The following is a 25,642-nucleotide window of genomic DNA, read 5'->3' as shown; positions in this document are numbered from 1 at the left end:
TGATGACATTTATTGACATTGAGAAAGCTTATGATAGTGTGCCCTGACAGCTGGTATGGGACACATTAAGGAAAAAATGAGTTAACAGAGTGGAAGTGCAAATGATAAAAGCTATGTACAAAAATTGTGTTAGCAGTGTGAAGACTAGTATAGGAAAAACAAAATGATTGAAATTTGAAACAGAGATTGGGAAGACAGGCAACAAAAGTTATGTTGTTTGCAGATGAAATAGTGATATGGGGTGCAAATGAAATGGAAGTCCAAAAACAAATAGATGTATGGAATCAAGAGATAGAAAAATTTGGGATGAAAGTAAGCACAGTCGAAAAGGAAAACGATAATGATGACAAGCGGAAGGAAGGAAGAAAGGAAGAGGGAAGATAAAACTGAATGGTAAAATTCTGAAAGTGGTTAAAAGTTTCAAGTCCTTGGAAAGTGTGATCACAGAAGATGGAAAGATAACCGAGGAAATTGGGAAAAGAATACAACAAGCAAACAGCTTCTACCAGAGTGTAAGGGGTATTTTGTGGAACCAAGATGTCCTGAAGAAATGTAAGAAAGTATTATATTCAACCTATTATGAACCCATACTAATCTATGCAGCTGGATTGTGGACTACAACAAAGCGAGAGGGGAGTAGAATACAGACAGTGGAGATAAAATTCCTAAGAGATATCGAGAGCAAGACCAGAAAGGATAGAATTAGAAATGAAGAGATAAGGAAAAGAACAGGAATCTTGAAAGTTCAAGACAGTATAGAAACAACAAAGCTACAGTGTTATGGGCATACGATGAGAAGGGGAGAAGAGAGAGTGCCAAAAAAGCTTTTTCAGAGAAGTTGACAGGAAAGAGACCACGGGGAAGACCCAGAAAGAGATGGACGGATTCAGTGTGGGAATGCATAGAGAAGAGCGTAGGAAAATCAGAAGATGTTCTTAAAAAAGGAGAAGAGTGGTGGAGAGACAGGCAGTGATGGGGGTTCTTGATCCACAACCCGACCTGGGAAGCTGGAAACGGGAAATGAAGATGATGATGATGATGATGATGATGATGATGATGATGAGAGGTGGATAATACTCATGTTTCGAGATGCTTCATCGGCTCCAGGTATAAAAGCATGGTGATCTAGGCTACAGAAAGGCAGTAATACTCCACCGTCTCTGCGATACGGTGATGGGTGGAGCTCTAGAAGTGCGGCAGACTGAACCTATGTCCCATCGGGACTCTGTATTTCGGTGGGACAATACTCTCACTGTCTAGTGCTCGGTTCCAGTGGAAATGGAACATAGTATTTCTCTTCAAGTGCCATGTTAGGACATGTGTTTTCTTTACAAACAGTGGCGTTTCAAAAGAACTTAGAATTTTTTCCAAGTGTGAAAATTTCAATTTCCCCAAGTGTTGTAATATTTCCAGGTGTCATATTGAACTTGTGTTTTCTTCTCTTGAAATTCCGAGAGAACATAGAATTTTTCAGTGCCACATTTAAACTTATAGATTCTACTTCATAATAATTATTCACAGACTGTGTTAAACATTCTTCAAGTGCAGTTAAACTTAATAATTATTTATAGACAGTGTTGAACAGTCTTTGAGAACACTAATTATTTACAGAGAGTGTAGAACATTCTCTGAGTGCCATTAAACTTGTTTAATTAATAACAAACATACTAATATGCCCTGAACTTGCATGAACTGTAAATATTACGTTCAACGTTGTGTTCTGATCATAAAATTGATGAAGCCAGTCAGTAACAGTGATATTACAAGTTGAAAGGTGCTACTTATTCTGCATGTCTGGTCATGCTACAATAGCTGTTTGTAGACCAGTGAGGAAGCAGTGCCAAAGTACCTCACTCCTGATCATGCCTTATATGCCAATTATGATACCGCCATCTCTTCTTGTGATTTCCTTTTAACTACATAACATTTAGCAGTACTGTTTGATGATCAAACCAGTCTCAGAGAAAAAGACTAACAGAGAGATATACATGAAATTCAACTGGTACATATGTCTTTTGCCCCATAATGTGGTCACACTCTTACTATGACTAATAAACGTGTAATATTTTTAATGCAGAAACACTCTGGCACAATTCTCACAAATTTATTGGGTCAATGCATAAGTTCGTGCGGTTCTTGTATTTTATATTTTATTTTATTTTATTTTATTTCACTGTCATTGTCACACACTGTAACTCGCAATCACAATCACTCATTGATGTATTCACCTCCACTCTCTATGACCTTCTGCCAACATTCAGGTAGCAGTTGAATGCCTCACTTGTAGAACTGTTTTGGTTTTGACTGGAAGAAATCTGTTGCCCATTGGTCAAGAGAAGCTTCGTTCAGAAACACTTGTCCCTGAATGTGGTGAAAAGACAGCAGAAAAGATGGAAATCTGAGGGGGAAAGGTCAGGGTAATATGGAGGATGAGGAAGAGATTCCCAGCCAAGTTCAGCAATCATACCTTTCGTCAATTGCACTGTATGAGGATGAGCGTTATCATGGAGCAACAAGACTGGTTGTTGTCATTGTCTTTTGTTGTCAATAGCAATGGCAAGCCGTCTTAGCTGATCACTATACACAGCAGAGGTAATCGTTACGTTTTTCAGAGGAAGTTCATGGTGAAGAATGCCATATTTATTCCACCAAACGCACAACATGATTTTCTGTGGATGGGCACCCTCTTTGGCACGGGGAGTTGCTTTGTTTTGATGGGCTGAGCCACTCTTTCCTCTTCTTCATGTTGACATACAGGCACCATTTCTCATCACCGGTGACAACGATCGAAAGGAATACTTTGTGCCTAGCACAAGCCAACTGGTGTTGGACAAGCAATGATGAACAGATGTTTACCCGTTGATTTTTGTTACTGTCACTTAGCACATGTTGTACCCATATACCAATTTCTGTACCTTACCCATCGAATGCAAATGGCATACAATAGTAGACTGATCACATTAAAAAATGTGCCATTTCCCATGTTGTTTGTCGAGGATTCTCGTGAAGCAACTCATTCAAGCGATTTTCGTCAACATCTGAAGGTCTTCCAGAACGTGGATCATCAGACAAGTCAAAACGTCCTGCTTGAAAACAGGAAAACTATTTTTGTGCCGTTCCTTCAGCAATTGCTTCATTCTTGTACACTTCACAAATTGTTCTCACAGCTCTTGCTGCACTGGACCCTCGGTTAAACTTAAAGAGTAAAATATGTCAGAAATGCTCACGTTTCTCAACTTGACATTCCATGTCCGTTTGTCTGAAATATACACAAATAATACATTCACAATCAAGTAAACTTGTGATTCACAAAACACAAACTCCAAACTCAGTTAAAACAACGGAATACCGATAAACAGTCCCTTTACACCACATTGTTGCCAACCCAAAAGAATACCTCACGTACTTATGCATCAACCCTATATCATCATCATCACCATCTTCATCTTCATCATCATGAATCTAAAGTGGCTGTACTACTGAGCGGCATCTACAGGCTTCTGAATCCCCAATACATTTATATTTACTTGGTTAACACAATACTACGAGGTACAATTTTAAATAACTGATTGGACGCCAGTGTATTCGATAATACACAAAATAAATGTAGTGCGAGACAAATATATCTATCACTGAATTTAAACAAAATAATTAAACTACCTGGTGTGATAACCTTGCCATGGAAGTATCACATTCATATTTTCTGCATCCCTTCCTTTTCACAGGATGCACTAAATTTCACTGTATATGTTTTACAAAATAAGGTACCTTCTTCTTAGCACTAATGTGTACACAATTTGGCTAGTGAGAAATGCTGGACCACTAACTGTTGCCACATAACCTCCTACAGCATGCAGGAATAAAACCCTGCAATGAAAATGATGCAGAAAGCATTGATAACCTCATTCTCCCAATGTGTATATGAACTCGTATCTATATACAACCATGACCACTTTGTGGAAGAGCTATACATCTCAATCCTCCTAACGTGTTGAATTCACACTTCTCTGGGTAGCCTGAAGCCGAAGCTCGCAATTTATCTCCAAAGTAATGTGAGCGCTCTAACCTACGCCACTCGAAGTTGAGGTTAGATACCCTCATGTCTCTCCACGTTCAACCATAACGTAGCAAACACTTACTTGATTTTCAAGTTCATGGTCGGAGACCATGGCAAATACATAATGACAGTATGAAGTTAACTAGCTGAGCACTTCACAACACAATTCAGTAGCTGTTGCAGTAACAGATGTCAGTCAGATGTCCTGGTCAATCGTCAAGACGAGCCAAAATTCTCGAAGGTAGTCGCACTTCATGAATTTCAAGGTTCATGGTCAGAGACTACAGCAAATACGTAATGACAGTATGAAGTTAACTAGCTTAGCATTTCACAGCACAATTCAGTAGCTGTTGTAGTAATCGGCGTCAGTCAGATGTCCTGGTCAATCGTTAAGAACAAGCCACAGTTCTCAAAGGCAGTTGCACTCCCAGCAAACCAGTCACTAAATAAATTTTTCTAGTCATATTGTTCTCCCACCAGCCATCATTCCTACCCTTGCATTTTTCTCCATCCACATGTAGCACATCATTTTCAAAATCCTGACTCTAAACATTGGCATACTTTCTTCTTCTTTTTCTACCGCTTTTCCCACACCTGTAGGGTCGCGGGTGCAAACTGTGTTGCATGTGTGGATTTGGCCCTGTTTTATGGCCAGATGCCCTTCCTGGCACCAAACCTATATGAAGGGATGTAATCACTATTGCGTGTTCCTGTGGTGGTTGGTAGTGTAGTGTGTTGTGTGAATATGAAGAGGAAATTGTTGGAACAAACACAAACACCCAGTCCAGGGCCAGAAGAATTAATCAGAGGTGATTAAAAACCCCAACCCGGCTGGGAATTGACCCCGGGACCCTCTGAACTGAAGGCCTCAATGCTAACCATTCAGCCGATAAGCATTGGCATTCTGACACCCTGAAAACTATTGTCATGTTGGACAAACCAACTTCTTACTCAACTTTCTTTATATTTATCTCTCTTACTTAAAAATGATTCCCAACTGTTGGTGCCACAGAATGTCACCAATTTTCTATGGTGTTCTTACAATGAAATAAATAATGCTTATAATATATTAATAAATACATACCATGTTCTTACAATGAAATAAATAATATAATACATTAATAAATACATAACCTATAATGTGGGCATAAATAATGTCATAATTACAAAATTGATTTCTTCACATTGGGTTAAGATTCTATACAGTTACAAAATTACAATTTTTCCTATACATTTCAAAGTATTGCCTCATACTTCGTTAGGTGTACAGAAGTTAAGTTAAGCTCAACTTCTGTCTGTCCATTTCTTACATCACACTAAAACGACTCAACAGAATTTCTCTACACTTGGCTTTTAAGTTCAGAAGTAGGTATGTTGCGCTCAATCAATCAATCAATCAATCAATCAATCAATCAATCAATCAATCATTAAATCACCACTTATTTACATTTTGGGCTGTTGCTCAGGTGGCAGATTCCCTGTCAATTGTTCACCTAGACCTTTCGTAAATGATTTCAAACAAGTTGGAAATTTATCAAACATCTCACTTTGTAAATTATTCCAATCCCCAGTTTCTCCCAATTTGTCGCTTTGAATTCAAACTTTATATTCGTATTATGATCTTTCTCAATTTTAAAAACTCCATTCAGGCTTATTCATCCGATAATCTCATTCGACACCATCTACCCACTGACAGCTCAAAACATATTGCTTAGTCCAGCAGCTTGTTTCTTTACTTCTTAATCTTCACAGCCCAAAGTTTGCAACATTTTTGTAAAACTAATTTTTTGCTGCTGTTATTTGTATTTTTTGCCAGTTCTCAAATCAAGGAATCTTGGTGAGAGTTCCACACACTAAAACCATACTACTTTTTTTTGCAAGTTGCTTTACGTCGCACCGACAGAGATAGGTCTTGTGGCGATGATGGGATAGGAAAGGGCTAGAAGTGGAAAGAAAGCAGCCGTGGCCTTAATTAAGGCACAGCCCCAGCATTTGCCTGGTGTGAAAATCGGAAACAATGGAAAACCATCTTCAGGGCTGCCGACAGTGGGGTTCGAACCCACTATCTCACAGATGCAAGCTCACAGCTGCATGGCCAACTTGCCCGGTCATACTACAATTGTGGTTATACCAGTGACTTATATGTTCTCTCCTTCACATCCTTTCTACAACCCCTAAATACCCTTATAACAATATGAAAAGATCTGTAGCCTTTATTTACAATCTCATTTATGTTATTTATGTGATGAAGATCTTTCCTTATATTAATACCTAAGTACTTACAGTGATCCCCATGAGGTACTTCATTCCATGAAAACTGTAATTAAAACACAGAGGACTTACCTTCTTTGTGAAACTTACACCATTAATTTTTGCCACATTTGTATTCATACCATTTTCTACTGTCCATCTTACAACATTGTAATGGTATTTTTGCCATCACTCACAATACTCACTTGTTCGGACTTCCATAATTTAAAAACCATATTATTGCTATATTTCTGTAAGATAAAGATTTCTGTATCCTAATACCCTGTACTTCATTCATTGTGCCAACCCATAATTGCGGGAAGTCAATGATTAATTCCATAAATGTATATTTTTATAACTCTGTAGAACATAACACCTGCCAGGAAACTGTATTTTACTAAAACCAGCAATGAGAAATCTTAAAAAGCAGACAGGAAGACTGTTGATCCATGAAATTCAGCAAGATCTGAAAGCAGTTGCACTGAGATAGTAGATGCAGGGAACAAAAAATAAAATTAACACCCTTCTTAAGACTCACAAATTTTCAGCAGAAATGACAAGTAGAAGGGCTATAGCGATTTCAGGCAAATTGAGAAAATTGTGATCAAAACAAGTGAAAAATTACCGGGTAGATCATAAGAGCCAAACAGTATAATAATCTTCAAAGAGAAAGTGAATGTGGAAAAAGTCAAGTGGTTCGATGTGGCCAATAAAGTTAATAATAATGCCTTGAGGAACCTGCCTCTTTATAATTACTGTATCAAACAATACCTGCTCTAATTCTCTGACATCTGTTTTCTAAAAATTAAACCACCCCTTCAGTCTCACTTTTGTCTAGGCCATTAACCCTCATTTTTGTCAGTATTAGCCCATGAATTACTCCATTGAAAGCCTTTGGATAGGTCATTAGTGATGCAGTCCAGCTGACACCCTGAATCTAAAATATCTGCTATATCTTGCTAAAATAGTACAGGTTGAGCCTCACTGAAATAACATTCCCAAAATCCAAACTAACTCCTATCAAACCAGCTAGTAATTTTACAAACATGACTAATAATCAGAGAGAATTCTTTCCCAGAGCTTGTAGTCAAGTTGACTGGCTTGCAATCATCCGCTTTATGTTTATCACTCTTTCCTTCAAAAATTCCCACATATGCACTCCCCTTGTTCATTACTGGTATTGATTTCTGGTAATGTCCTTCCTGTAACCTGTTTCTGCCCTAACGTAGTTACTTACACATACTCTTCCATTTTTGGTTACTATTCATATGACTGCTAATTATGCTTGCCTGATTTCTTGAGTAAATTCAATTTACTGGTAAGTTACTTCTCTCCTTACCTCCACAACCCTTCCTAACTCCATTTATTTCTAATCTGGACCTCCTTTTTAATCTCTTCATTTCAGTGTTATAATTTAGAGGATTGTTACCATTCCTTTCCATCTTTAAAGGTAGATACCTGTTTTCACACTCCTCAACAGTTGCTTTAAACACATCCCATAGGCTGTTTACATTGTTATTTACCGTTTTCCAGCAAATACTCCCTCATCCCTATCTCATCAACCATATGTTATTGCCTAATATTCCTTCTTTTACAGCATTCCTTTCTACCACATTTGTTTTCAACTACAACAAAAATGGCTTCATGATCACTTTTACCATCTATCACTTCAAATTTCTCTGTGTACCTCATATTGCTAAGTGTGCACCGTAGCCATTACACTACAAGAAGGTTTCCTTAAATACTGGCATAAATAACAATCAATAATAGGTGTTTAATTTTTGAATTTTAGTTATTCAGTTTTCAAAGTCCATTTGAGTTGAATTCCAAATAGGTTTTGATTTTGTACTCTTGTAGCTTTTGCTCATAAAAACTTGACATACTGTTGGTGTTCCCAACACTGTAATATGAGAGAGTGATGTGACTGTTGTAAACTAGAAGGAAGCATTCAAGCAAGTGGCTTTGGGTCAGGAGATAGTGGGTTCGAACCACATTGGCAGCTCTGAAGATGGTTTTTTGTGGTTCCCCATTTTCACACCAGTCTGAGGCTGTACCTTTGTTAAGACCACAGTTACTTCCTTCCCACTCCTATCCCTTTCCTATCTCATCATCACTATAAGACCTATCTGTGTCAGTGCAATGTAAAGCAAATTGAAAAAGAAAATCTGCATAATACTGATTGCTTTTTTTATCAACATACTGAGCTAATTTAAGTTGTATGATACAAAAAATACAGCTACCAATGTTCAGCTCTCAAGACTTGCCAAGCAGGTAAAGCTTTGTTGCGTCATTGAAGTGGCAAATCATTTACACACCATGTAACTACGATTTATGCTGCCGGTAGCGCTACCTGGGATTGGTCAAACAGAAATACCATTTTATGTGGAGGGCAAGTACATATTACTTTACGCATAGGTCGTATAACTAACCCTTAGTTGTCTCTATTACAACGGGTTAACTAAAACAATAGAACTGAAGTTAAAAGTAAAGTAAATGCATAACAGACAGGTTATTGTTATTTTTCTACTAAGCACTAACAGAATTACAACTTCCCTTAATTGCTAAAATTTTGAAAGTGCAAGGGAAGGTGTCTAAACACTAGACTATAGATAAGCAATTATTGAATCTAGTGTTCTAAAATGTCTTTAGACCTGTTCAATCTTCTTCTTCTTCTTCTTCCTCTTCTTCTTCTTCTTCTTCTTCTTCTTCTTCTTCTTCTTCTTCTTCTTCTTCTCCTACCATATCCTCATTGGATGTCAGCTGTCATCAGGGCAATCTGGTTCTTGTTCTCAGCAACTCGGAAAAATGTGGGGGTACTGAGCCCATAAAATTCTCGTAGATTCCATAGCCAAGATATTCTCCTTCTTCCTCTACTTCTTTTTCCTTACCTTGTAAGATAAGCTGAAGGAGTCTTTAGGCATTTGTCATTTCGACTGGTATGGCTAAAGTACTCAAGTTTCTTTTTCTTGATTTTGTATATGACCTCTAGCTTTTTATTCAGGCGTTGGAGTACTTCAGTGTTAAGTATTCTGTCAACCCATGATATTCTGACCAGGTGTTGGTAGTACCACACCTCAAAGGGTCAGAGTTTTTTGGTGGTGTTCTCTGTTAGGGACCAAATCTTGGCACCATAAAATAAGACAAAATACATAACACCAAAGAAAACGGAGACGGAGATTGATCGTCACGTCCCTGTTACAGAGAAGTTTGCTCATTCTTTTGAATGCAGTCCTTGTCTATTCAATCTGGGACCTAATTTCGACGGCATTGTTCCAGCTGTGTTGAAGTATGCTACCAAGATACTTACAGCATTGGACTTGCTCCATTAATTTGCCAGCTAGGCGAGACTAAACATGATAACCTTGAACGTTCGAATTGATCTTTCCCCATTACTTTTAACGTCCGGCTTCTTGGCTGTATGGTCAGCATAATGGCCTTTGGTTCAGAGGGCCCCTGGTTGGATTCCCAGCCGGATCAGAGATTTAAACCTTAAATGGTTAATTTCATTGGCTCAGGGACTAGCTATTTGTTGATGTTACCACAAAAACACACACAAAATGCTGTCAATTATATACACTGTTTTATTTACAAGATGCTTACACATATTCTACACACATTAATGAACTGCTATGTTGACAAATATTTGACTGCTACAGTAGCAGCAACTCAGCATAACCAATTCACATACTGACTTCAAGCACTCGGCTAACACGACTTCCACACAAGTCTCGTTAAAACAATTCAACTCTATTCCCAAGGTGTTGCCTGGTCAGGCTTCTAGAAGAATATGACACAACATGTTTTCTTGTAAATTCAAGAGTCTCCAATAGTCTATTTACAATGTAAGGAACTTTCTACACAATTTGAGTTGCACATTGCATTGTTCTAGACTATTGCAGTGTCTTGCACAATATTGCAGTGGATTAACAATAAGTTATATACTATTAATTACGTGTTCTTACATTAAATAAACTCATATTAATATATATACAGCAAATGTTTCATGACATAACCTCACAAATAATATGATCATGTTTGTACCAAATAAAGTTCATGCACAACTACGTAAGTAATAATAATAATACATGTAAACAATTTCATAGCCATGCCTCACAAATAATAATAATAATAATAATAATAATAATAATAATAAAAATAGCATGATTTGTGCATTATTTACCCATGGGTTAAAAAATATTGTTTCCAAGTCATATTAGTCTATCACACTTGCATCATTGTAATGTCCCAAACATCCTGCAACACACACCTCACACATACTATCCTCTATACAATAATGCACAGTCTCCCATATGCGCCATCACTAGGTGAGACTAAACACGATAAGCTTTGAATGTTCAAATTGATCACTCCCCATTATTTTTAATATCCGGCTTCTTGCTGAATGGTCAGCGTAATTGTTTTCGGTTCAGAGGGCCCCTGGTTAGATTCCTGGCCAGATAAGAGATTTAAACCTTAAATGGTTAATTCCCTTGGCTCAGGGACTAGCTATTTGTAATGTCCCAAACATCCTGTAACTCACGCTTCACACATCCTCCACTACAATAACATGCGGTTTGTCATACATGGCAGATGCCACGCACCCTTGTTGGAGAGTCTGCCTTACAAGGTCTGCATCAGGCATTATTACTTTCATTTTCGTTAATTTGTAGTTTACTTTTCACATAAAATAATTGGTTCTTAAAATTGTCATCCTTAAGCCTCGACCTCTTTGGGGAGAAGTATATCTTTGTGTTTAGTGAAAAGACGCCCTACAGGTGCACTATAAGGAATACCCGAGTTTATTTTCAAAACATTGTTGGGATTATTATGATGTATTTAGATTTACTGGAGAGGTAAGAAGGAGCCTCATCCATAACTGGTGAAGTTACTGGTTCTGCTGTAGTAGAACTGAAAATATTATCTTAATTTTTTCCCCATTTTTGCTTCCAAGCAATATAGATCAGTTACTAGAAAGTCATCATCATCATTGTACAGTTCCAGTTTCCCAGGTACTGTTAATGAGCCTCGTCCACTTCTTCTTGTCCATATTCAACTTTTCATGGAGAACATTATCCACTGTCCATCCTCTGGTAACTAGATCAACCTTGATCATGTCCATCCATTGGGTTTTAGATCTTCCTGGCGATCTTTTCCTCTCCACCTGTCTTTCCAAATTTATTCTGGCTGTTCTTGTACCCCATCCTCATCACATGCCCATACCACCATAGTCTGGATGTGCCGATTCGGTCTAATAGGGATGTCTTATTCTGGGTTCTTTCCTCACCTCCCCACTTCTTAACTCATCCATCTTGGTCTTCTGGATGGTGGATCTAAGAAATTTCATCTCTGATGCTTGCAGTCTTGATGAATCTCTTTTTGTGAGAGTGCATGCTTCAGGTCAATATTGGTATGAAATAGCTGTTAAACATAGTTTGGCCAGGTTTTGGAATCATGCCATCCATAAGTGTTATTTGTTGGTAGAATTCTAATCCCTTTTGCACTCTGTTTGTAATTTCCTTTCTGACCATATTATCACTGGAGATTATACTTCCAAGGTAAAGAAAATTATGCACATACTCTAGCAGGTGGTCTCCTAAGTTTTACACTTGCTGGACGCCCTTCTCTGTTGACTTCCATCACCAATGCCTTGGTCTTGCTGATGTTTAGGTTATATTCCTGGAACTGGGAGATCCATACGTTGAGTCTGGTCTGTACTTCCTCTTCTGTTTCACCCCAAATCATCATATAATCAGCAAAGGCCAATGCATTCAGTACACCTTACTTTTCCTTGACATTCTTAAATTCTTAAATTGTCCATAACAGTGATGAACAGTAGTGGGTGTAACCGTTCTTTCGAGCGTGTACATAAATAAAAATAATAATAAATAATAATAGAAATAATAATGATAATGAGATAGGAAAATAATACCAGTAGTAAATAATATAATAATACTTGTAGTAAATAAGATAATACTTAATAATATGAATAAGGAGGTAGAAATATGACGCAGTGGCGGAGAATTCGTATAAAGCAAAACAGGGAACACTTACAGGCCTAAAAAAATGACAACTAAGACAGGATGTGGAAGCTGCGGGAAGCCCTTATCGAGGTACATGGAACGTATGACGTTATGGGGGAGAAAAGACTTACAAGAAACACCCTCTAGCTCAACTATATTAAAAATGACAAGAAAGTTTTACAAAATACAGTTCTACGACACGGAAACAAGACATACTTAAGTAACTTAACATAAAACTCGATTTAACAAAGAAGGTGATGCCACATTAAAGGCACAGTTTAAAGCAAAAGTATTTAATGGATGAAAGAATTAAAAGTACGGCAATTGGAACCTAGGGTAAACTCAGACTCATCAAATTAAACCTTTAAGATGACATTAAGCGAAGAAATAATGAAACACAAAAGGAATTAAACTAAATGAAACGAAACCGGAAAACATTGAGAATAACATTGCAAAAACACTGAAATAACACTTACTTCGGACAGGCAGGAGTTCCCGAGGGTAGCCCTCGAGCGCGAACGCTCGCGAGGGCGGTTGGATGGAAAATGACGCCGAGCTCTCACGCATAATTTTTCGAAGCCGGCCACAAAGCCGGAAATGGCCCGATTACAATCAACCAATAAGATCAAACTTACCCTAGATTCCTGAACCTTTTTGCCAATAGGAAATCTTGTGACCATATATGGTCATTTTAACATCGTTAGCAATTGCACAAGTTCTGGAACATTACGATTACAACACCAGAATTTCATCATAGGAAACCACACGTGTGGTACAGGTACAGGATGCTCCAAAATAAATCACCTTACAATTTTTACATCAGATTACATAAAAACTACATTTAAAAAAAAATCACTTCAAAACACTTTTGCATGTTGCAATGTTCATACAGTTCAATATTTCTTGCAGTTACATGAAATTCCAGTAGAATCCAGAGTTGAAAAAAAAAAAATTAAATCCTTCAGACAAATAAAAAAAATTAAAATTTACATTTCCAAACACACTGTAGTTTCAGTTCTACGTCCCACCAACCGGTGACAGTGGGGACAGTGCACTTTCTTACTGAACTCCACTCTTTGTCTCAAACCATGTTGATAGACCTTCCTCAATTTGTACACAGCTAGTACAGTCCTTGTACAACATCTGAATTTTCCTTACCAGTCCTTCAGATGCATTTCTTTTCCTCAGGCACTCCCAGATCTTATCGCTTATAACTCTATCATAGGCCTTTTTTCTGTATCCAGGATTACAATGACCAGGTTCTTGCCTTTCTCCCAATACTTTTCCATCAGCATGTGGGTGCTAAAAATTAGATCCATCGTTGATCTGTTACTTCTGAATCGATATTGCTCCTCCTCCAACTGTGGTTCAATGATGGTTCTGAATATTCTTTCTTTGATGTTCTCTAAAATTTTTAGCCTATGAGACAGCAGTGTTATTCCTCTACAGTTGGCGGGTTTCCGTGTGCTGCGTTTCTTAAACAGGGGAATTAGAACGGCCATTGCTCCAGTCTGCAGGTACTGGTATTTTTTGTCTCTCCATATGGCATTTAGTACTCTGTGCAGCCATTGTATGCCCTGGGTGCCTGCAGCCTTTATCATGTCCGCATTCACTTCATCTACACCTGAAGATATTCCTTTAGGCATAGATTTTAAGGCTGTCTCAGTGTCTATCCAGATGATGGGAGGTTCCTCATTGTAGGCTTGGATTTCCGGTTCTGTATCTTGTTCTTGAAGTGGTCTATTCAGTAGGTGGTCAAAATGGTTCTTCAGGACTTCTCTCATGTCACTTTCTGTCCTAACCAGATTTCCATTTTCATCTTCAAGTGCCTTTATGGTATTCATTGGTTTCCTTTTACCTCTGATAATACTATACAGTAGTTTCTCATTGCCTCTCCTGTCTTCCTCCAGTTTCTGAGTGAATATATTCCAAGCCTTGGTCTTTTCTTCTGTAACTGTTCTTTTAATGTCCAGTTTCTTGTTTCGGTATAATTGTTCGAGGTTTCTGATCTTTGCTTCGTCTCTAATAAGATCCGGTTTATTTTTCTATGATCCCTTTCTTTCTGCAAGAGATTTCTTTCCCTGATTGCTGCTCTCACTCTTTCATTCCACCAACTTGTTTCCTTCTCCCTTGTTTTCATGTACTTGTCTTTCCACAAACTTCAGTTGCTTCCTTAACCAATGTGTCCCTTAGTCTGGTCCATTCTGCCTCTCCATTTTTGCTTTCATCTCTTGGTAACAGGGTTTTTATCTGGTTCTGATACTCTGTTCTCTTATCTGTTCTGTTGCCCTACTTTGATTTTTGGCATTTTCCTGATCTGTACTTTTGGCACATAGAAGTTTCTCAGGTCCGCTACGAATGGACGGCGGTCACTGTCAAGGCTCTCGCTGGGTATTACTCTGACATCTGTTACCATTCTGCTCCTTTCTTCATCTGAGATGACATAATCAATTACAGTCAATTACTGGAAAGTAATGATTACAATTTTATTTCAAGAAGTAAATTACAAGTATAAATTACTTTTTGTAAAAGGTAACGATTTCAAGTAAAAATTACTAAGAATGTAATTGTTATAAGTAATCTGATTACCTTTACTCAATTACTTCTTAACTCAGATTAATAGTTACATTTCTTGATTCAAAACAGCTCCCTCATTTCACACGAAGTGATACCTATTTTCTAGCTCTGATTCATTGTTCCTTGAAAAGTGTTAATTTTATGTATATCTGCCTTATCTTTTCTGCTTTCAGTTCTTGCATTATAGCTATCTGTGGTGCAGTCAAATTGTAAAATACTGCTTTAAGAGAAGTTTTGTCAGGGTAGCGCAATGGGATTCCTCAATGAGCTTGGATGCAGTAAATAAATGATTGTTACTCTAAAACAACTGCTCTGCAACTGACGAGAGAACTTCAATGTAAGGTTTTTGTTACATTTTCACTACAACGACTGTTTGTTTTTTTTTGTTTTGTTTTTTCTAAGCACTTTTTCAGCCACATCACATAACTTCACATCATGAGCTGGATAAAGAGACTATGTTGTACATTTTTCTAGGCAATAAGGTCTTTCTTCTCTTCAGAATGCTCAGTAAACATAACCTCCAGACAATTGTGGCATTTAATTTATTTCCCAACTCATGGATGTCATTTCCTGCTATGTAGTCAACAACATTTTCAGAGTACTTGGTGAGTGACTTATAATTTTATAGCACAGTAATCATGGTCAGTAGAGGTGCTTTCTTGAGAGAGAACCACAATAGATAAGCACATCACTTCCTGATGGTTTACGTTTTGCAGCAGTCGATAGATCAATCTGTCCCAGTAAACACTTTCTCTTTGCTGATCTGAATTGCTCTGCATTGGCATTATTTCTGTTTCCTTCCCTATTACGTATGGATTGGAAAAGCAATTCTAAATTGTCATTACTGCCTTGGGAAACAAAGTTATCCTGTCATTAACTAAACACCTGACACTGTAGAGAAAAGAGACAAGGTTTGGGTACACACATATAGTGCTATTCACGCTTCAATAAATAAAGCCAAACTATAAAGAATTTCTAGCCTCCGTGGCTCAGACAGTAGTGCGTCGGCCTCTCACCGCTGGGTTCCTTGGTTCAAATCCCGGTCACTCCATATGAGATTTGTGCTGGACATTATCATTTCATCTGTCATCCGTTAATCATTGCCCCAGAGGAGTGCGACAGGCCTCAGCATCCGGCACAATTCCTATCTTCGCCGCAAGAAGGGAGTTTCATCCATTCAATCCCTGACCTGGTCATTGACTGGATAACACGTTGTAGGTTTTCATAAATAATTTATATCAGTGATAAACTTGACACACATGCGAGATTACTCAGACAGCTTCAGACAGCTGTTGTCGTCAAACTAGTACATACACAGGGTGATTCAGTTAAGTTGTCCACTTCAAATATCTTCTGATTTGTTGAAGATACAGACATTCTGTTTTCAAATTCTTGAATTGTGTTAAGAGGTAGATGGCTTTCTATCTAATACCCACACATTTGAAACCCTCCAATATCTCTGAAAGTACTCGTCTGATTAGCAAAATAAACACATAACTGAATTTGTTACCCTGTTCTTCATTGTTCTATTGGGTGAAATTAGTATAGTCCCACTTAAAGAAAGTTGCTACCTGTTTCTCGGTAATTACATTTGTGATCCAGAGGAATAGAACAGTACTGTATGAGCCCCTTAACACAATTTAAGAATTTGAAATCAGAAAGTCTATATCGTTAACAGATCAGAAGATATTTGAGGTGGACTACTTAGCTGAATCACCCTGTATATCATGGTGGCTGTAGTGCTGCTTGCCTCTGCCCAGAGCACTAATGAAGCTGCTATTGCCACTCTGTTTTATATTCTAGCTCTTTCCTTTCATCCCATTAACACAGCAGTTAGAGGATTTTTCGTCTTGGTGAAATGTACAACCTGACTTTTCACCCTGTTGGGGCTGTACCATAATTAAGGCCATGGTTGCTGCCTTCCCAATCCTAGCCCTTTCCCATCCTTCCACCACCACAAACCTTTGATGTGTTAAGGTGATTTTACAAAACATGTAGCAATAAATAAATAAATAAATAAATAAATGAATAAATGAATAAATGAATAAATAAATAAATAAATAAATTAATTAATTAATTAAGGAAAGAAGCATTAAAAGTTAAATAATAATTTAATAACAGAAATGAATCATACCTACTAAATCAACCATTAGACTAAGTTAGTTAAACCACAAAAAGTTCTTTGATTTTCTGTTATCACTGTCTCATTTTTCCCCTAAGTGCAAACTCAAATTTCCTCTGAAACTTAATTGCATCATACATTTTTTTAAAAAGAATGTAAATCCTTAATGGCTGACAACCATATACTACTTAATTGATAGCCAGTGTCCCTGTTGAAATTGTTACGATTTTTATGTATTTCGACAGCTTCCTGTATAATCCTTGACATGTAGTGTTTAGTGTGGGCAAGAGCTCGAACATCTTGGAACATGACATCATGATACGACGATAGGGCGTGCTCAACTATTGCTGACTTGTCTGGCTGGTTGAGACAGATATTTCTTTGGTATTCCTTGATGTGAGTCCCAATGGACTGGCATATTTGGCCAATGTATACCTTGCCGCAAGTACAGGGAATTTTATACACCCCAGGGTGTAATATTGGGGACAGTTTGTCCTTATTTTTACCTAAACTGTGAGCAATTTAAGTGCCGGTGTCAAACATGGTCTTTATATTATGCTTAAGGAAGACCTTGCCAATTCGGTCTGTCGTATTGTGAATGTAAGGCAGGTTGGCAGTTCCCTTCACTTCTTCTTCCTGTGAGCTTTGCTTAGCTGTCCCTCTGGGATGCGGGGCTATATGAATCTGTACATCATTGTAACCATTACCCTTGAATGTGAATTTTGAGTATGTCCATCTCCTGCTGGATATCTGTTGGCTCACAAATTTGTGTCGCCCTCGTGATGAGTATCATGAGAATGCCCTGTTTTTTGTGCTGGATGGTGGTGAGAATCTGCATGGAGGTAGCGATTTATGTGACTAGGCTTACAGTAGATGGTATGTCCTAAGGAGCTGTCCAGTTTCTTTCTTACTAGAACATCCAAGAAAGGAAGGCATCCGTCTGACTCCATCTCCATAGCTCTGCCCAAATTCCCTTTCACCCTCACAACCCTCTGCAGTCCACAAACCACTTTACTTATGCCAGGCTCCTCACTTTCATCTATCCGATCCAACCTCTCTTGGTCAACTCTTGTTCTTTTCCGACCCCAATGCTATTAGGTTTACGAGGGCTAGGGAGTCTTTCATTTTCACGCCCTTCGTGGCCCTTGTCTTCCTTTGGCTGATACCTTCATTTTCGAAGTGTCGCACCCCTTCCATTTTTTCTCTCTGAATAGTGTTATATAGAGGATGGTTGCCAAGTTGTACTTCCTCTTAAAACAATAATCACCACTACCACCACCAAACCACTTTCATCTTATTTCCACGACCATTCCTAACTTTCTTTCTTCCTAACCTGCACCTCTTTCTTAAAATCTTTATTTCTCTGTTATAATATAATAGGCCTTTGCAATTTTTTTACCACCTTCAAAAGAACGGTTCCTACCTGTTTCCACATTCCTCAACGGTTGTCATGTTTGGCATTGAATGGGTTAAAGTAGTAGTAGTAGTAGTAGTATAATTTGTACACCAAAGAAATTACCTAACATCCTAAAATTCTGATTACAGATGACGTTGTTGGTTCAATTGGTCCAGCAAACAGGTAATATGTTCGTAATATAATTACTCACTATTAGAACTTTTCCTTTCTTAAATGCATGTTTTTTAATGGTGGTTGGTCCAAATAGTATTGGGAGATCAACATGCAGATGTTAACAATGGTACTGAAAACATATTTAGGCCTTTTTTTCTCCCCCATATGTATGCCATTATTGCAGCCGATGGATACAGTTCCAACAAAATTCTGTTAGCCAGGTTTACTTCTCTCCCAGTCTGATAGTGAGCAGCCACCACTGATAATATTTTACTCTGTTTTGTGATTTTTCTCCTAGATGTTAATAGTTATTGTTTTTAATTTTGGATTAAAAACAGTGCTGATGATTCACAATACAATAAAGGAATAGAAACACAGTCTGTATCATCACGAATCAAAACTGATTGTTGGAAAAGCCATCATCGTTAATGTACATAATATTTATATTTAAATATTCTTAAACATTTAAAATAATAACAAGAAATGTGTCATTGATTAAAATAACACTGGTGACCTATTCCATTTTGTCTGTAAAAAAAGAAAGAAAGAAAGAAAGAAAGAAAACATTCCTTGTTGCAAATAATTCTGAATAAACATTATTCCCTTTAAAATTAAGGTACATCATACCCAAGAATGGTAGGACTGGTCAGACTTATCGTTGTGAGTCAGCTGTCAATGGTTTTAACAAAGTAATTTGATTTATGCTGATACAAACTGTGTTTCTGTTCTTTTATTGTATCATTAAAAATGTATAAATGAAATTTTAAGATCACAAGGTGTGTCTCTCTGTTTGCCCTCTTTTAATGTGAAATATACCTGCCATATTTTGCTCAATCTTTGTATTTATATGTTTAAAAATACTTTCATGTAGAGCAAGACAAATTGCTGGAAAATAATCATGTTTCACCTTTGATGAAGCAAATCAAATGTAAAGTGTCTGTGCAGTTTCTTTTTCTCTGCCACATCATAAGATGGATGAAACATCTGATAGCATAAATATATAAACTGTCATAGGTCACACTAGATAAAGCATTATATTATTCCCTGCAATTTTCCTCAGTTTGCACAGTATAAACTGAAAATAATGTTATGTCTTTCATAATCAATATTGATCATTTCAGGAGTAGGAAGCAACCGTGGCCTTAATTAAGGTACAGCCCCAGCATTTTCCTGGTGTGAAAATGGGAAACCATGGAAAACCATCTTCAGGACCATCCAACAGTAGGGTTCAAACCCACAATCTCCCGGATGCAAGCTCATGCTCATAGCTGCGAGGCCCTAACCGCACGGCCAACTCGCCCGGTATTCGGTCTAATTGGAAGATTTTTATTCCGGCTTCTTTCCTTACCTCCTCATTTCTTAACTTGTCCATCTTGGTCTTCTGGATGGTGGATCTAAGAAATTTCATCTCTGATGCTTGCAGGCTTGATGAATCTCTTTTTGTGAGGGTGCACGCTTCAATACGATAGGTCAATATTGGTATGAAATAGCTGTTAATCATCATCAATTTGGCTGGTTTTGAAACCATGTCATCCCATGAAAGTGTTCTTATTTGTTGGTAGAATTCTGATCCCTTTTGCACTCTGTATGTAATTTCCTTTCTGACCATATTATCACTGGAGATTACACTTCCAAGGTAAGGAAAATTATCCACACACACTAGCTGGTGGTCTCCTATTTTTACACTTGCTGGACACCCTTCTCTGTTGACTGCCATCACCACTGTCTTGGTCTCGCTGATGTTGAGGTTATATTCTTGGAACTGGGATTTCCATACGTTGAGTCTAGTCTGTACTACTTCTTCTGTTTCACCCCAAATCATGATATCATCAGCGAAGGCCACTGCATTCAGTTCACCTAATTTTTCCTTGACGTTCTTCATTATATTGTCCATAACAGTGATGAACAGTAGAGGGGACAGTGCACTTTGTTGCTGAACTCTACTCTTGGTCTCAAACCATGACTATCAACCTTCCCCAATGTGTACATAGCTAGTACAGTCTCTATACAACATCTGAATTTTCCTTACCAGTCCTTCAGGCACATATCTTTTCCTCAGACACTCCCAGACCGTATCTCATATAACACTATGATAGGTCTTTCCTATATCCAGGAATACAATGACCAGGTTCTTGCCTTTCTCCCAATACTTTTCCATCAGCATGCCGGTGCAGAAAAATAGATCCATTGTTGATCTGTTACTTCTGAATCCATATTGCTGTGGTTCAATGATCGTTCTCTATCTCCTTTCTATGATCTTCTCTACAATTTTTAGCCCATGAGACAGCAGGGTTATTCCCCTATAGTTGGTGGGTTTCCGTCTGCTGCCTTTCTTAAACAGGGGAATTAGAACGCCCTTGTTCCAATCTGCAGGTATTTTATTGTCTGTCCATACAGCATTTAGTACTCTGTGCAGCCATTGTATGCCCTGGATGCCTGCTTGCCTGGATGTCCACATTCACTTCATCTGCACCTGAAGATTTTCCTTTAGGCATAGATTGAAGGCTGTCCATGTACTGGGAGGTTCCTCTTTGTAGGCTTGGATTTTCAGTTCTGTATTTTGTTCTTGAAGTGGTCTATTCAGTAGGTGGTCAAAATGGTTCTTCAGGACTTCTCTCATGACACTGTCTGTCCTAACCGGATTTCAATTTTCGTTTTCGAGTGCCTTTATGGTATTCATTGGTTTCCTTTTACCTCTGATAATACTATACAGTAGTTTCTCATTGCCTCTCCTGTCTTCCTCGAGTTTCTGAGTGAATATATTCCATGCCTTGGTCTTTTCTTCTGTAACTGTTCTTTTAATGTCCAGTTTCTTGTTTTGGTATAATTGTTCGAGGTTTCTGATCTTTGCTTCGTCTCTAATAAGATCCGGTTTATTTTTCTATGATCCCTTTCTTTCTGCAAGAGATTTCTTTCCCTGATTGCTGCTCTCACTCTTTCATTCCACCAACTTGTTTCCTTCTCCCTTGTTTTCATGTACTTGTCTTTCCACAAACTTCAGTTGCTTCCTTAACCAATGTGTCCCTTAGTCTGGTCCATTCTGCTCTCCATTTTTCCTTTCATCTGTTGGTAACAGGATTTTTATCCAGTTCTGATACTCAGTTCTGGTATCTGTTTCCTGGATCTGTTAGTTAATGTTAACACTTCAGCTAGAGCATGCAATAATTAACCCATTCCAGTCTGAGCCTTAATATCCCTAACAAACATTCTGGACTGGGAATTTATAAGGATCTTTAAAACATTACATCTCTGTACCTGTAGGATATATTGGCAAGATTCTTTTTTCTTTGTGCTTGTTTGAGCATCTAATTTTCAAAAACACTCTTTGTATCATGTCAACTATCACTTGAGATTTGAAAATTGTTTATATATTATACCATGTTTTGCGAATGGAGGAAAGGTCTGACGGATAACTAAGCCAGTACAGTTTTCTGAAATACAGTAATATTTACCCTATTTCGCTACTATAAAATGTGCATTGCAATTACAAAACAACAACAACAACAACAATAATGAGTACAATATAAAAATAATAATTTTTCAATAATAATAATAGTAATAATTACAATAATGAAGATGGGAGCTCTTACGAAATTTTATTTTAATTGATAAATTTTGTTAAAAGTTACTCAAATGTAAAAATATTGTTCCATTTACCACAAGAGACTTCTGAGAAAGAGAAAATACAGTCTTCGAAATAGACAACTTTACTAACATATAGACAATCTTATGTATTCACGCAAATATGAAATACGCAGGAATATGCGCTAGGCCGTAAAATGAACTCCAATCATAATGAAATGTTGTTTCAAATTCATATGTCAATAACATGTTCATTTGCGCATAAACTTATAATATATCATAAAATATCGAAAATATCACTTTCGTCAAGCACATGTTTGCCACGAGAAGCCATGTCTTAGAGCTCACTGAGTGACAACATCTACCGATGCATGCTGTTCAAATATATTGTAAATTCTCTGACTTAGACATATAATGCTCCCATCTGCTTAAATACTCTCGTAACTAATACATGAAGAAAAACGGTGTAACAACCAGAATGCGTGCATAGCTCGTTCTCGATTTTTAGTGAATTGTCAAACCTTACTACGGACTATGCCCGCAGCGCGGCCTGAAAGTAATTTTGGCCGCTGCGAGCTATGCTCGCAGTTAGACCGAAAAGAGTTAAATGTATTATTTACGTGGCCGGTTGATTTACAAAACAGCAAACAAAACTGTACCGAACAATGAGGGTGTGTGAAATTGTTGATTCTGTCACTCAGTGTGTTGTTCTTAGTGATGTAAGCGTGCCTTCCAAATTACGGGTCTTTGGTGGTAGTGGATCGATGTCTCTAATATCCTTTGTTAGCCTTCTATGACATGCTGAAACATGTAGATGCTACAATGGAAGAAAAGCTAAAAGGAGGAAACCCATTGTGGGGTGATAATTTTCAGACTGTATGGATATGATGTATGAACTTGAAGGGTTTCCCTGATTGTTGCTCTTACTCTTTCATTCCACCCAGGTGTTTCCTTCTCCCTTGTTTTCATGCTTGTCTTTCCACAAACTTCAGTTGCTTCCTTAACCATTGTGTCCCTTAGTCTGGTCCATTCTGCCTCTCCATTTTTCCTTTCATCTCTTGGTAACAGGTTTTTCATCTGGTTCTGATACTCAGTTCTCTTATCTGTTTTCTGGAATTCCCATACCTTGATTTTTGGTATTTTCCTGTTCTGTACTTTTGGCACATAGAAGTTTCTCAGGTCTGCTACTAATAGACGGGGGTCGCTCTTAAGACTCTCGCTGGGTATAACTCTGACATCTTTTACCATTCTGCTCCTTTCTTCATCTGAGATGACATAATCAATTACAGTCTTTTGTAGTCCATCCCAGATGTATCATGTTGTTGTAAGGCTCTGTCTCTTCTTGAACCAACCAATTTTCACCACTAACCTATTCCTCATACAGAAGTCAAGGAGATGTTCACCTTCTGTATTTCTTCCAATATATCCCATTATGTTCTAATATCCTGTTCTCTCTATCCCAACCTGTGCATTCAGATCTCCTATAATGATTACTCTCTTTTTACTAATAACTTTTTCCAAATCATCCAGAAACTGGTTCTTGTCATCTTGACAACTTCCACTTTGAGGTGCATACAGCTGTACCAATGTTAGTTTTTCTTTCCCTAAGTGCACAGTAACCTTTATTATTGTCTAACATACTGAATGTCAGTGACTACTTCTAGATCTTTACTCATGATGCAACCAACACCATTACTCATCTCTTTGTCATTTCCATGCCAATACAGTGTATACCGTTTTCTTAATTTCTTCATTCCTTTCCCTCTCCATTTGGTTTCACTCAGCCCCAAACCAAAAACCAAACCAACCAAACCCCATGGAACTACAGCCCTTGGAGGGCCTTGGCCTACTAAGTGACCGCTGCTAAGCCCGAAGGCCTGCAGATTACGAGGTGTCATGCAGTCAGCACGATGAATCCTCTCGGCCGTTATTCTTGGCTTTCTAGACTGAGTCCTCTATCTCACCGTCAGATAGCTCCTCAGTTCTAATCACGTAGGCTTCACTCAGCCCCAGTATTAATATTTTTCTCCTTTCCATAAAGTCCACTAGTTCTTCACATTTTCCTGTGAGACTGAGTAAGTTGATAGTCCCAATCCGTGTTAGTCTCCTGCAGGATCTTTGCATTTTTGCAAGAACCTGTCTATCATCAGGCCATAAACCATCATCCCTGACATGAGTCTGCTCATGCTGGCATCTTAAATTATTTGATAAATGCATTCCAAGTCTCTTATGTGTTTTGAAAGCAACTACAAATAAGCTCTTTTACTAGCTTGCTTGGCCTAATGTAATTGAGGATTTTCTTTCAGCGTTTATTCCCTTAGCCTATGAGGATCCCTCCTCATCCCACAAGGCAGTGGGTTCCATCTGTACTACCCCTAGAGGAATGGGTTGCCTCCTCCGCCAGCTCTACCGTACCGAATCATATTCTCCGCTTTTGCTGCCATTGAGGTCTTCACTCATTACTCTGAGCTGGTACCCTTTTCCAGATATTGCAGACCCAGTCAGTGTATTCTGTGACTCACATAGAGAGGGGTGCCACTCCCTCGGCAGGGCAGCCTCTAAAAGGGTCCCTAATTTAATGTAAATTATGCTTGTAGTGTTTAAACCATGATTTTATCGACTAGTTTTAAGATTTTTAGCTTTTAACTTTTCATGAATATATATGAGTTTGTTTTGAAATCTATGCCTTCAGAATTTTTAAAAATTTTAATTAATATTTTTATTAATTTTACTAAAAATAAAGCATTGTGAATCAGATCCAGTGATTATTGTAAATTCCTAATCATGCTCATCCTAGTGAGTTGGTGAATTTTGAATTATCATTTCATCTTGTACCATCAGAGTTTCATAATCTAGGTGTTAGGCCTCTTATGGCAACAATCACCATTATTGTCATCATCATCATCATGTTTTTAGGTGAGCAGTAAGCCAGTGATGAACAGTATTAAGATGTAACAAATGAACAGAGACTTCCCTTGGTTGAGCAATCTGTAGCTTTCTTTAATATACAAGTCTCTTGGCTGTGATAGTGTGGAAGATGCTTAGGTTTGGATGAAGTTGTTAAATAATAACATTCCATAGCCAGTATCTGTTAAGATGTAAACTTAGAGGGTCGCAACTTTGGAATGGAATTTTCTATCTCTGCGAGTAAAACAGAATATATTATAATTCAACAACACTTCCTTTGCAGGGAATGGAGTCCCCCTGTTTCCAGAGCACTGTATGATATAAGAGACATTCCAATTGGAGGTGAGTAGTTATCCTTTAATTTTAGTTGATTTTCTGTAGTGTTGCAAATGATATGCCTTCAGACAGTGACTGCAAAGTTGCTGAGTATGGGCCAAGAGTGGTTAATGCATACATTAGAAAAGTCAGTATACAGCAGAGTTCAGTGCTATAAAATGCACTGTTTGGAGCGGACATCTGCTACTCGTATGTTTAAGGTTTTAGTTAGAATCTTCTCT

General features: G+C 37.9%; 1 protein-coding gene across 1 annotated transcript in view; it reads left to right on the top strand.

Annotated features, from left to right (window-relative positions):
• Positions 1-25,642, top strand: part of LOC136875915 (fibrous sheath CABYR-binding protein) — a 381,453-nt gene that overhangs the window by 124,229 nt on the left and 231,582 nt on the right. The window contains exons 9-10 of the mRNA XM_068228254.1: positions 18,572-18,605; positions 25,369-25,427. Of these exons, the coding sequence (XP_068084355.1) occupies positions 18,572-18,605; positions 25,369-25,427 (93 nt within the window). The remainder of the gene's footprint in view (positions 1-18,571; positions 18,606-25,368; positions 25,428-25,642) is intronic.

The sequence above is a fragment of the Anabrus simplex genome, chromosome 6, assembly GCF_040414725.1.
Source record: "Anabrus simplex isolate iqAnaSimp1 chromosome 6, ASM4041472v1, whole genome shotgun sequence".
Lineage (NCBI taxonomy): Eukaryota > Metazoa > Arthropoda > Insecta > Orthoptera > Tettigoniidae > Anabrus > Anabrus simplex.
Note: the sequence above shows the minus strand (reverse complement) of the source record. Positions and strands in the feature narration are given on the sequence as shown.